The sequence below is a fragment of the Diplotaxodon limnothrissa genome, linkage group LG12, assembly GCF_057381915.1.
Source record: "Diplotaxodon limnothrissa isolate DT_005_m linkage group LG12, D_limnothrissa_male_GT1.1, whole genome shotgun sequence".
Lineage (NCBI taxonomy): Eukaryota > Metazoa > Chordata > Actinopteri > Cichliformes > Cichlidae > Diplotaxodon > Diplotaxodon limnothrissa.
In genome coordinates, this window is record NC_140607.1 from 26,105,018 (window position 1) to 26,117,585 (window position 12,568).

The 12,568-nt window shown below is 39.4% G+C and overlaps 1 protein-coding gene across 1 annotated transcript in view; it reads right to left on the bottom strand.

Annotated features, from left to right (window-relative positions):
- Positions 1 to 2,585: 2,585 nt before the first annotated feature.
- Positions 2,586 to 12,568, bottom strand: part of oxct1a (3-oxoacid CoA transferase 1a) — a 51,768-nt gene continuing 41,785 nt past the window's right edge. The window contains exons 16-17 of the mRNA XM_085367380.1: positions 3,847 to 3,948; positions 2,586 to 3,744 (exon numbers count right to left, since the gene is read on the bottom strand). Coding sequence (XP_085223506.1) covers positions 3,709 to 3,744; positions 3,847 to 3,948 — 138 coding nt within the window. The 3' untranslated portion in view covers positions 2,586 to 3,708. The remainder of the gene's footprint in view (positions 3,745 to 3,846; positions 3,949 to 12,568) is intronic.

Sequence of the window (12,568 nt, forward strand, 5' to 3'; positions counted from 1 at the left end):
TGTAGGGTTTTAACATAAGATGGTCACAGATTAAATTCTAATTCCTAGTTAACCTATGTCTGAGCTAAGGTCATGCACTTGAATCACTGAAAGCTATATGAAAATGACCCATTCTGCATAATCAGTGTGATTACAATCAGCTGGCTGGCCAGCTTAACACGAGTCATTCAGAAAATAGGTTGTAATGGTATAAAGATGGAGAATATACAAAACCTTTTCTTTCATGGTCTGTATCATGTCCAGACACTCCACGGAATTTATTACCTAAATGACAGCAAAGTAGATGACTGACTTCTCTGCCAAAATCAGGTTTTTTTGTTGTTGTCGTTTTCCCATCTGGTTGTGTTTTCTACAATTATGTGTTTGGAGGAGTGTCACGAGAGGAACGGTTTATCAAACCATTGCCAGCAAAAGCACAGAAAAAAGATCAATATTGTCATAAATACTGTGCATAATCACTAATCACTGCCATGTCTCCCAATATAAACATAGGTCTCTCAAATAATAGGCTTTGCCTTGGTTGACCTTAAACCCAGTGTTCAAATGAACAATATACATATTTAAAAAGAAAAAAAGGGATCTGAATTGCCATCATATAAAATAAAATGTCTAATTCATGACAGCTGTTAATGTCAGAGTCAGCTTTCAACAATATTTCGGGTTGGTTGCCACAAACCGGGTTGGTTGCCACAAACCTGAACCTTAAAAAAGGACTTCTGTCCCTTTAATGATAATGCCGTCATTCACCTCCTACATCGTTCCCTCGCTCACCTCATGTTCTTTGATTTCTCCAGTGCCTTCAACACCATTCTTCCCTCGGTTCTAAAGGACAAGCTGGTGAACTCTGGAGTGGACCATCACCTCACTACCTGGATCCTGGACTACCTCACCGACCGACCACAGTATGTGAGGACTCAGGGCTGTGTGTCGGACAGGGTCGTCTGCAGTACGGGGGCCCCACAGGGAACTGTTCTGGCTCCGTTCCTCTTCACCATCTACACTGCAGACTTCTCCCACAATTCCACCCAGTGCTTCCTGCAGAAGTTCTCTGATGACTCTGCAATAGTCGGCCTCATCACTGATGGGGACGACAAGGAGTACAGAGGTCTGACCCAAGACTTTGTGGACTGGTGCCAGCTGAACTACCTCCAGATCAACGCCAGTAAAACCAAGGAACTGGTGGTAGACTTCCGCAGGCACAAGCATTCTCCACTGCAACCACTGAACATCCAAGGTATGGACATTGAGGCTGTGGACAGCTACAGGTACCTTGGTGTTCATCTGAACAATAGACTGGACTGGACTCATAACTCAGACGCCCTCTACAGGAAAGGGCAGAGCAGGCTGTACCTGCTGCGGAGACTCAGGTCGTTTGGAGTGGAGGGCCCACTCCTGAAGAAATTCTATGACTCTGTTGTGGCTTCTGCTATCTTTTATGGCGTGGTCTGCTGGGGCGGCAGCATCTCTGCTGGGGACAGGAAGAGACTGAACAGGGTGATCCGAAGGGCCAGCTCTGTTCTAGGATGCCCTCTGGACCCAGTGGAGGTGGTGAGTGACAGGAGAACGGCGGCTAAGCTGTCATCCCTGATGGACAACATCTCCCACCCCATGCAGCAGACTGTGACAGCACTGAGCAGCTCCTTCAGTGGGAGACTGCGGCACCCACGGTGTGGGACGGAGAGATTTCGCAGGTCTTTCCTCCCCACTGCTGTCAGACTCCATAATAAAGACTTTAACTGATCAAGCACACACATCCATACATATGCAATAATACTAAGTGCAATAATCCTTTCTGTCATCGTTGTATTTTTACTCAGTTGTATATAGTATTTGTATTTGTATTCTATTTTTATCTTATTGTATATTTATTTTATTTTATTCTACTGTATATAGTATTTTATTTTATTCTATTCTGTACAGTTGTGTACTGTATTTATTCTTATTGTATTCTAATTTTTGCCTCATAACTTTTGCACTGTCCACTTCCTGCTGTGACAAAACAAATTTCCCACGTGTGGGACTAATAAAGGTTATCTTATCTTATCTTTAACTAAATCTTGAAAACCCATTTTAATATCCCCTTTTGAAAACCTCAAAAGCAAGGTCATCCATTTGTATTTTTCAGAAACATGTTCCTACTAAAACCCGCTGCGTTCTTCAAATTCCCTCTTCAGTGAATTCAAGTACAAGTATGAGAACTAGGTTACAAAATGTAGGCTTATGGAGTATTGCTTTGGTCTGACTCATGAAGGAGTGTGCTGGATTAACATCAACAGCCGGTGGCTGGAGCCCCTGTCACTTTCTTCCATTTTTCTGCTTGATGATCCAACCCAGTTGATCTCCTTGAACCCAAAAGCCTACTGGCTGAATTCGCAGGTTATGTAACGGGCCTCTGGTTATGCCAGCACCTCTCTGCCCGAGTGGAAAAATCAAATCGAGAATGTAAACATTAAGCCCACCATCCATACACACAAAGCTTTAACCTGTAGTGCGTCAAAAACTCTCGATGAGCTAAATCACTTGAAAACACATCTGCTGGTTTCAAGATTCTTATTCAAAAAGAAAGAAAAACGTAGTTTGCTTCACTCTGCACGCCAGCTTGTATTTTATTTTACACACAATTGCATCTGAACAGCAAATGTCTCTGTAAAAATTATTAAAGCTTCATGTTTTCTGGTTGAAATATCTGACAAGCCCACCTGCTTCAAAACACCTGAAGTTGAGAAAAATAGACAAGTCTACATTACGGCAGAGGTTGATAGTAAAATAATGGCTCATCATCTTCATTATTAAAAAAAAAAAAAGACAAAACATATTCAACACTGGAAGCCTCATCTACGAACTTTTTTTTCCGTTTCATGTCACAGCACAATTTAAAACAACTCCATACATATTTGTTCTACGATAAATGAATACTCACTTGACCTATAGGACATTGGTTTTCATTCATTACATTTCAGTGAGACACAGGCATGCCTTTCAGCTTATCAATCATATTCAAGTTACAGTTGGATAATATGTAGTCGTTCAACCAAATAATAAATGGTGTCGCATATTCCACTGTTGTTCCTTCACCAATGAAGCAGGCGGGAGAGGTCTGGAGCTGATATAAAAAGTTGCAATGTTTCATATTATATATTGTGATTCTTGAATTACTGCTTGTTTCCACTTAACTGCACACCGATTGCTACTTTTAACATCTACTGTTATAGTGTCGAGAGCCAAAACACTGGAAATTGTCTCACGGTTCAAATATTTGACCTTTCTTATTTATTTCCCAGAAAATCTGATTCAAAAGAGTTTTTGCATCATTTCTTTTAAAAATAATAGTAAAGTTGGAAAAAACAAAATAATATCAATATTTTTAAAGCAATTTTCAAACTGATGATTGCGTAAAAGACTCGCGTAAGTAAAAAAAAAAAAATTAATAACTTAAATGTGTAATAGGTAACAATGCAATTTTCTTCATTCCTTCTAAGAGCACGAAAATAACAGTGTAAAGGGACTTCTGTTAATCAAATTTAGTTAATAATACAGAGGTAAATATTTGACAGCTGCATGCTGATTGCCAAGAAAACATTGGCTGAACCAGGTATGTTTTTTAAAAGCTTATTTGACCCATTTCAGGCTGTTAAATAACCTGATGTTTATCACAGAGAAATGAAGTGACAAACCAAAAACACATCTCTGAGGCCAGTGGAAGCTCCTCTAAATTTGCTGCATAGGCTTCAGGTTGGGAGACACCTAGAAAAAATTAGACAGAGGACAAGTAGAAGTTTCATGTTTAATAAACCCAAGTCCAAAAACACTTCATAGTGCTAGTAGCCTAACTGTTACATTACTCACCTCAAAATCTGTGCCAGTGCATCCCTTGATATCTTCGGGAGTAAGTCCCTCCCATATTTCTACCAGGGTCAGACCTTTTGTCTTATCGACATCAAACACAGCCTGGCAAAAAAAACGAGAGAAAGAGGATAGAAATGAGCGAGAGGAATAAGGGGGGTAAGGGAAAAAGATGGGACATTTAGAGGGAGAGAGATGAGAGAGGGTGATGAGACAAACACAAAACAGGCAGAATGAGCACTTCTGTGATAGACAGGTTTGAGCCTTATGGCGTCCGGTCACTGGGTCACAGTCAAGGATGTGGGGTCCTCATTTATCAAAAAGGACCCAGAAGAGACAACCTCCAGAAAAACACATCAGTGCCACAGGCAGAGGGCCAGAGTACCACTTTAGTGTCATCCATTCAACAGATGACAAAATAGCTGCAATTATTGGTGACACATCTAGGAAAGGCCTCAGAGAGCGGTCCTCAGCTATCTGAAGCTGGACTACTACAAAGCAGTAAGCAGTTTTATTTTAATTGGTGCATCATTTTTAACAGATTACTGTGTTATTGATTAAAATATGAATTTTGCTATAACGTTCAAAATAGTGGTTGCTGTGATGATTTTACATTGTACTTATGCACACTTGTCTACATTTAGGAATTTGTGAATGTGCACTTTGAGAATTTGTGAATAGACACATAAAAATTGATAAACAGACTCCAGGCTTCGAAACAAGCCAACACAATTTGCGCACACAGTGCACTCATAAATGAGGCCCTTGGAGATGTCAATATCTGATTGTAATGAAATACAGTAACAGCCAAAGGCATTGGCCCTGCAAAACAGAACCGAAAATAACCATGTTAAATCCCATCAAACTTACATGCCGAAGGGAAAAATACAGTAAATGTGAATATTTAAAGAAAATTTGACTAATGTTCTGTCTACCGAAAAGTAGCCAAAAGAAGACCCATTAATAGCTTTCCTTCTTTTATAAGCCAAAACCCTTTTCACACATGCACTGTAGCCAAGTTTCCAGACACTGCTCATAACAGGTGCATGCCACAAAGCTAATGAGAGTGGACATTAGCCAGTCTTTAACCTTCCAGCAAGCACAAGTCTGGATGATGTCGGATTACTGTGATGTGTAAGATCTCACCACTAGGTATCAATAGATTGTAGTCAAGTGAATTCTGTTTTCTTACCCCTCCTGTTCATCTGTCAGACAAATATGTGTCCATGTCTAAAACACATGTTAAACTTTGTCAAAGTAGTCTGATAGAAGTCTATGAGTCAATAAAAATCACTTATATCCTATAAGAGCGATACTCAGGTGAGTTGTTGAGGATATCCTGAACTTTTTTGTTGTTATTGAAAGTGGATCTAACATAGTTGGACTTGGACACTTTGTGCATAAACTCTCATTCTATATTTGGATGTATTCAAACTGGTTACTAGAGGTGAAGTGTGATTTTAAGGACCCTCAAGCCTACATAATAATAGCTTCTAACCAGGTAGTAATTTTACTTAGCAGGTTCATTGTCAGATATCTGGAGATGGAAAAGTCGAATGTCTAATCTGCTGACCAAAAGTATGACAATCAGGAATAAATCAGCATATTTATGTTTGTGTTAAAGACCTGACTTCGTTTCTGGACATGAGGTTTGAGTTTGGGAGGAACAGGTGGAAATGAGGTCGGAGAGAAAAGAATGGTGGAGGAGGCAAATTAAGAAGAGAAGAAAGACATAAATAGAGAGAAAGAGATGTACAAATGCTAAATGGTACAGTTAAAAAGAGCTATTTATAAGGTCTACCACATATGTGGCCGTATGTAGCCCATCTACATGTTTTTAAGATGGTGAGGCAACATGGTGGCTTCCACAATCTGGCGCCCACTCCTGTGTATTTTTAATAGATTAATTTATTCGTTTATGAGAAGGCATTGGTTTGTTGGAAGATATAATTACACACTAAACAATGTATATTAATGAGTAAATTTTTTTAAATTAAACAACCTAACAAAAACATATTACTGTTCTTGCTATTCTATTCTTAAGCTTTTAGGCTAACTTCATATACTTGTGCATTCTTTTGTGTGTACTACAAGCTATTTTATAAAATGTGTCAAATTTGTCTTTTCAAATTGAATGTGACATTATCGTCAGTTAGCAGACTGCAACTTCTCAACACATGTCTAAGATGACAGCTTAAGTAGGGGTTCGTACTGTACCGTTTATATGATAGCTATTAAAAACTGATGCAGGGCAAAATGCCATTATCCTATGCCACTATTTATGCAAACAACGCAAAAATACTTTATATAGACACGCACACTCTTCGAGGCTGGCCCTGTTACTTCCCTAAGCAGGGCCTGACAGACTAAGTCATATTCACATTCAGGCTAAGCCTGTCAGGACTCTCAGCTCATTAGAACTATACACACAGTAACAGGGCAGGAGGAAGATATCTCACTCCAGTATTAGCAAGACAGATGGAATGTCACAAGGAACAGGGGTCTATGGATAACACAGACACTGACATGTATCTCTAATTGTGACACATGTCGCTAGTGATTAGGGCAAATTAAAAAATTGTCAAAATGTGCCAAAGGGTATAATATAAGATGCAGCACTAATGTACTCGTATGATAGGTGCTGTGCTATGTCAATGTGAAACTCCCTGTTTGCTTTACAATGCAAAAAAGCTTGCCACATAATGGCTTGGGTAAGCACATTTTAAAATGAACTAGGAGCTGATTTCATTTATAATAGCCACACTATACTAATGAATAACCAACCGTGCCTCCATTTGCAAAGCAGCCTTTTGTTATAAAAATGTTGAGTCACCTTTCTTCACAGTCTTCAAAGCCAGCACCATCATTAACCAGATTGATGCAAGTTAGTCATTAAGAAGCCGGTAGTCTTCCCCATGTGCTGTCTGGCGAGACGTGGGCTGAATGTCATGCAACAACACTAAGGCACACTCTCTCGGTCAGCTTAACGTTTTAGACAAATACAAGAGAAAAGGAGGAGAAATTAGCACCTGACCTTCCAACAAATAAACAACAGCTTATCCAGCATCCTGTCAATATACTGCAGCAATTACAAGAAGTAGCTTTTGAGATGTTTTCAGACAAAAGCTCACAGGAGGACCATAAAAGAATTTCAATTTGGTTGCTGAAAAATAATTGCCATCACTGGTATTGCTGTCATTAGGTAATGCCAAAGGTAATGATTTTATGCTCCCATTAAATGATTGAATAATTCAGGAGTCATTGTGTTTCATTGGTAAATGAATGGGCAATTATTGTTTTTTTACTTCCTCATTTTTAAAGAAGGATTTAACTGATAAGATGAGAAAAATACTCAAAGCTAGTGTGGAGACCTTTGTCATGGCAGCATGTAAAGCAACAGTGGGAACAGAGGTGATAAGAATTACTCACACAAAATCATTGCAATAAACTCCTGTAAGTCAACTAACTGTTAAATGAAGCAAAGTAGTAAAGAGTGAAGAAGTGGCAACATGGGGTACAAAAATGATTCCAGCAGCAGAGACACAGCTTGAGGCAATCGATTTCCTACCACACTTAGCTTTAAATCATAACATCACTATTTAGGACAACACTTGAATTGCTATCCCTCCTGGACATGTTGAGCCAAGGAGGATGCTGTGTTTGTGTGAATATATGTGCTAGGTCAGCATGTGTCTGTGCGCGGAGTGTATTTGGTTTTAAAGGTTTTAGTTTCTGCTCTTATTTTAAAAACAATTTGGAGCAGAATCATGCATGAAAAGAAATCAATGGACAATAAAGTACAGATGAGCATTATCGGCTTTATTAAAGATACTATGCATTACTTATGTCCATATCTTCTATCGCCTCTTGTGATCGTCAGATTTTCTTACAGTCCACAAACAGGATTATAAAATCTTCTGGGCTAAAAAAAAAAAGAAAAGAAAAGAAAGAAAGTCCACCTTTTTACTGGTTGGATGCGGTATTTAATTTACCCAACCAATGGTTACAGCTTACATTCAGGTCTGTAAGTATTTGGACAGTGATATAATATATAATTTTGCAAATTCTGAGTAAACTGCAGAATTTACTTCACAGGGTTTAAAAAATATTTTATGAACTATTTAGGAATAGTCCTCCAGACATTGGAGTGACAATCAGTTTCATGGCCAGTTCTCTCCTTAGATAAACACTCTTGAGGATGTAGGTGCATCATTTTCTCTAATGCAAACTCTAATGCATTTTCTCTCAAGCAATGCTTCCATAAATATGAATAGAGAAGATTTATGACAAGTTGCACAATCACAAGCAGGAAGGCCAGATTAGACTTTACCAATAAATATCGAAGAGAGTCTGCACAGTTCTGAAAAAACAAATAAATCTTTGAAGAGATTAAATTTAGATTATCTCACACCATTCTGGTAGGAAGAGAAAAGTATTCAGAGGGTTAGGAACAGCTCATGATCTGAAGCTGTCAAACATTATCTGTCAATTATAGTGGAGGCAATGTTATGGCATGAGCATGTATGGCTGCCAGTGGAAGCGTTAGTTGGTGAGGTGAATGCTGACAGAAGTAGCGGGATGAATTCTGAAGTGCACAGGGCTATATTCTCTGCTCACATTCAGCCAAATGCTCCATAACCCATAGCCCTGGTGATTCACAGGCAGTGTTGGGGAGTAACGGAATACAGGTACCGCCGTTACGTATTTAAAATACAAAATATGAGTAACTGTATTCCGTTACAGTTACCGTTTTAAAAGGTGGTATTTAGAATACAGTTACTTTGTTGAAATACAGTGGGGCAAAAAAGTATTTAGTCAGCCACCGATTGTGCAAGTTCCCCCACTTAAAATGATGACAGAGGTCAGTAATTTGCACCAGAGGTACACTTCAACTGTGAGAGACAGAATGTGAAAAAAAAATCCATGAATTCACATGGTAGGATTTGTAAAGAATTTATTCGTAAATTAGGGTGGAAAATAAGTATTTGGTCACCTCAAACAAGGAAAATCTCTGGCTCTCACAGACCTGTAACGTCTTCTGTAAGAAGCTTTTCTGTCCCCCACTCGTTACCTGTATGAATGGCACCTGTTTGAACTCATCTGTATAAAAGACACCTGTCCACAGCCTCAAACAGTCAGACTCCAAACTCCGCCATGGCCAAGACCAAAGAGCTTTCGAAGGACACCAGGAAAAGTATTGTAGACCTGCACCAGACTGGGAAGAGTGAATCTACAATAGGCAAGCAGCTTGGTGTGAAAAAAATCAACTGTGGGAGCAATCATCAGAAAATGGAAGACATACAAGACCACTGATAATCTCCCTCGATCTGGGGCTCCACGCAAGATCTCATCCCGTGGGGTCAAAATGATCATGAGAACGGTGAGCAAAGATCCCAGAACCACACGGGGGGACCTGGTGAATGACCTGCAGAGAGCTGCGACCAAAGTAACAAAGGTCACCATCAGTAACACACTACAACGGCAGGGAATCAAATCCCACAGTGCCAGACGTGTTCCGCTGCTGAAGCCAGTGCATGTCCAGGCCCGTCTGAAGTTTGCCAGAGAGCACATGGATGATACAGCAGAGGATTGGGAGAATGTCATGTGGTCAGATGAAACCAAAGTAGAACTTTTTGGTATAAACTCAACTCGTCGTGTTTGGAGGAAGAAGAATACTGAGTTGCATCCCAAGAACACCATACCTACTGTGAAGCATGGGGGTGGAAACATCATGCTAGGAATGGGCCAAAATACCAGCTACTGTGTGTGCAAACCTGGTAAAGACCTATAGTAAACGTTTGACCTCTGTTATTGCCAACAAAGGTTATGTTACAAAGTATTGAGTTGTATTTTTGTTATTGACCAAATACTTATTTTCCACCCTGATTTACGAATAAATTCTTGACAAATCCTACCATGTGAATTCATGGATTTTTTTTTCACATTCTGTCTCTCACAGTTGAAGTGTACCTCTGGTGCAAATTACTGACCTCTGTCATCATTTTAGGTGGGGGAACTTGCACAATCGGTGGCTGACTAAATACTTTTTTGCCCCACTGTAAATGGATTACACTGCGGTACTTTCCTGTTTCATATTGTGGCGGGTCAGGACTGTTTGGTTTTGTTTGACAGCTACGTTCTGTTGTTCCAGGCGGCAGCGTTACGGTTGCCATGGTTACAGGGTGACGCTCTCTCTCTCTCTGTGTTTCCTGGGTGAGAGAGAGCTTTTTGTTGTTGTTGTTGTTGTTGTGCTAAGCTAACAGGCAGAATGCTACAGGTATAGCTCTAAAGAATGTAGCCTCATGGGCAGTGTAGTCCGTGCTGCAGGGAGAATGGACTGCCACACTCTATATGTTTCTGTGAGCGCGAGGAGGGAGAAAAAGGCGAGTGGAAAAGTCGGAGCTGTCACCGAGCAGAAACGGGAGCTGGAAGCATGTAAATATAATAATAACCACTGCAGCCAAGAAGAGTGCCTGACGAGCCCAGTTGTAAGTAAGCTATTAAGACTCGACTGTATGCTGTGTTCGTGTTTATCTCCGAAACAATAAGTTCCGTTGGAGCAGCCTTTCAACGCCTCTCTTTGCCTCTCGCAAGCAAAGCTGACCCAGACAACAAAGTAAAGCTATTTTTCGGCTACGAGCCGACAGGGACCCCGCCGTATTAGTCAGAGGTTCCTTTACTACGGTTCGGAGCCGTGGACCTTCAGTAATAGTAATAAATCACACAACAATAGTACAAATATGTAGTTGTAAAAAGCATGATAATATATTAGGTAATCCAAAGTATTCAGAATACGTTACACTCACTGAGTAACGTAACGGAATACGTTACAGAATACATTTTGGGGCATGTATTCTGTAATCTGTAATGGAATACATTTTAAAAGTAACCTTCCCAACACTGTTCACAGGGTAAATGCAATATGACCCGAACCTAAAAGAGGATAGAGAGACCCACAAACAAGTAGCAACAGAAAGAGGCGGCAGTAAAGGTCTAGAATTTGTTGAAGTTGACAAGTTCTAGACTTCAGGAAGTCGTCAGCTGTGAAAGTTTTTATACAAGTACTATATTAAAAACAATCCTTATATTTATAATTATATTAATTTTTTGAAATATCTTTGAGTCTCTAAACATGAGGAACTACATATACAATTGGTGTTTGCTGTTTTTAACCATTGTTATTATTATGGAGAACAATGGCAGCAGAGCAGACTATTGACCTACTTTTACAACTATTGCTGGTGAAATTATAACTTGTGAAAAAGCAAGTTTGATTATGCTGAAAATTACACCAGGAAGAAGAAACTGGTCTGGAAGACTACCAGGCATGATAGCATAACTGGTCTGGTTGATCTTCTCTGCTCTGTGTGTGGTGGAGTAAAACAGGTGCATAAATAGATGCACATAAACTCACACACTTAGACTAAAACAGAGAGCAGAGGAGAAAACTAGTGCTGATGCAAATAAAAAAGTTCTATTGCTGGAAGTAAAATAAATAAAATCCCTGTTGTGTATCTTCGCTCCCTTCACCAATATTCCCGAAGATAAGAGATAGAACTGTTGCATCTATGTAGTTCTCTCTACGGCACACAGTATGTGTTAGGGCAGGTGGATGGTGATACATCAACCATGTGCAATGCTAAAAGTTTTTATCCCAGATACATGGGAAAAGCAAAAGAACCAACAACAGCACAAATATAAATTAGGTCTACATTCCTGGATGTTTCAAATATTTTTTTAAACTGCTCCCAACACAGCTAACAACTAGGCTCTGCCTAATGCAGTACCATGCTGAAGCCTTCACAAGCATCTTCTAACTTGTAGCTAAGGAAGGACACCAACATCAGTTGACAGGCACAGAATACTAGATAATTCCCAGAGTACGCAAATGTTATATTGCTCAAACTTGACCACACAACATGGACAAAATTAATGCATTTGATTCAAGAGGTTTCCTTTATCTGAAAGTCACACCAAGATCACATGTTCAAATTCAAATTCAAATTCAAATTCAAATTCAAATTTTATTTGTCACACACACACAACCATACACAGTATGACATGGGGGTGAAATGCTTGTAGCTGTACAATGCCCGACCATTAAATGACAGAAGAAAAGTTTTACAATATTTACAATTTACTACAAAAATTTACAAATTAACTTAGGAATTTACAGTAAAGAATGTGCAAATAGCAGATGAGATTATAAAGATAAGGATTATAAATTATAGGAATTATAGGATTATAGGAAATGTGTGGTGGTGCGTGTGGTGACGTGTGTGAGAGTCCAGTCTTATAGTGACGTGTTTGGGAGAGTCCAGTCCTACACCTGGTTCAGGGCCCGAATAGCCTGGGGGAAGAAGCTCCTCCTCATTCTCTCTGTTTTGGCCTTAAGGGAGCGGAAGCGCTTCCCAGACCTCAACAGTGAGAAGAGTCCATTGTTGGGATGGGAGAGGTCCATCATAATCTTCCTAGCTTTTTTTGATTGATATGCCAAATTACAACAATTTACTGAAAAGAAAAAAAAAGTTTTAGCGGTTAATGTTATGCTTGATTCATTTTTGACTTCTCACTGGAGTCTAGTGTGCCAGCTCAATTTTGGGTATAAAATGTGGATTCAGTTTCTTATAGGCCTAATATATAATAGTATAATTTAATTTTTTTTAAAAATAGGTTTTGGGTAACATTTGTGTTTTCTTGTTTTTATGTTAAGCACATTTTCCAA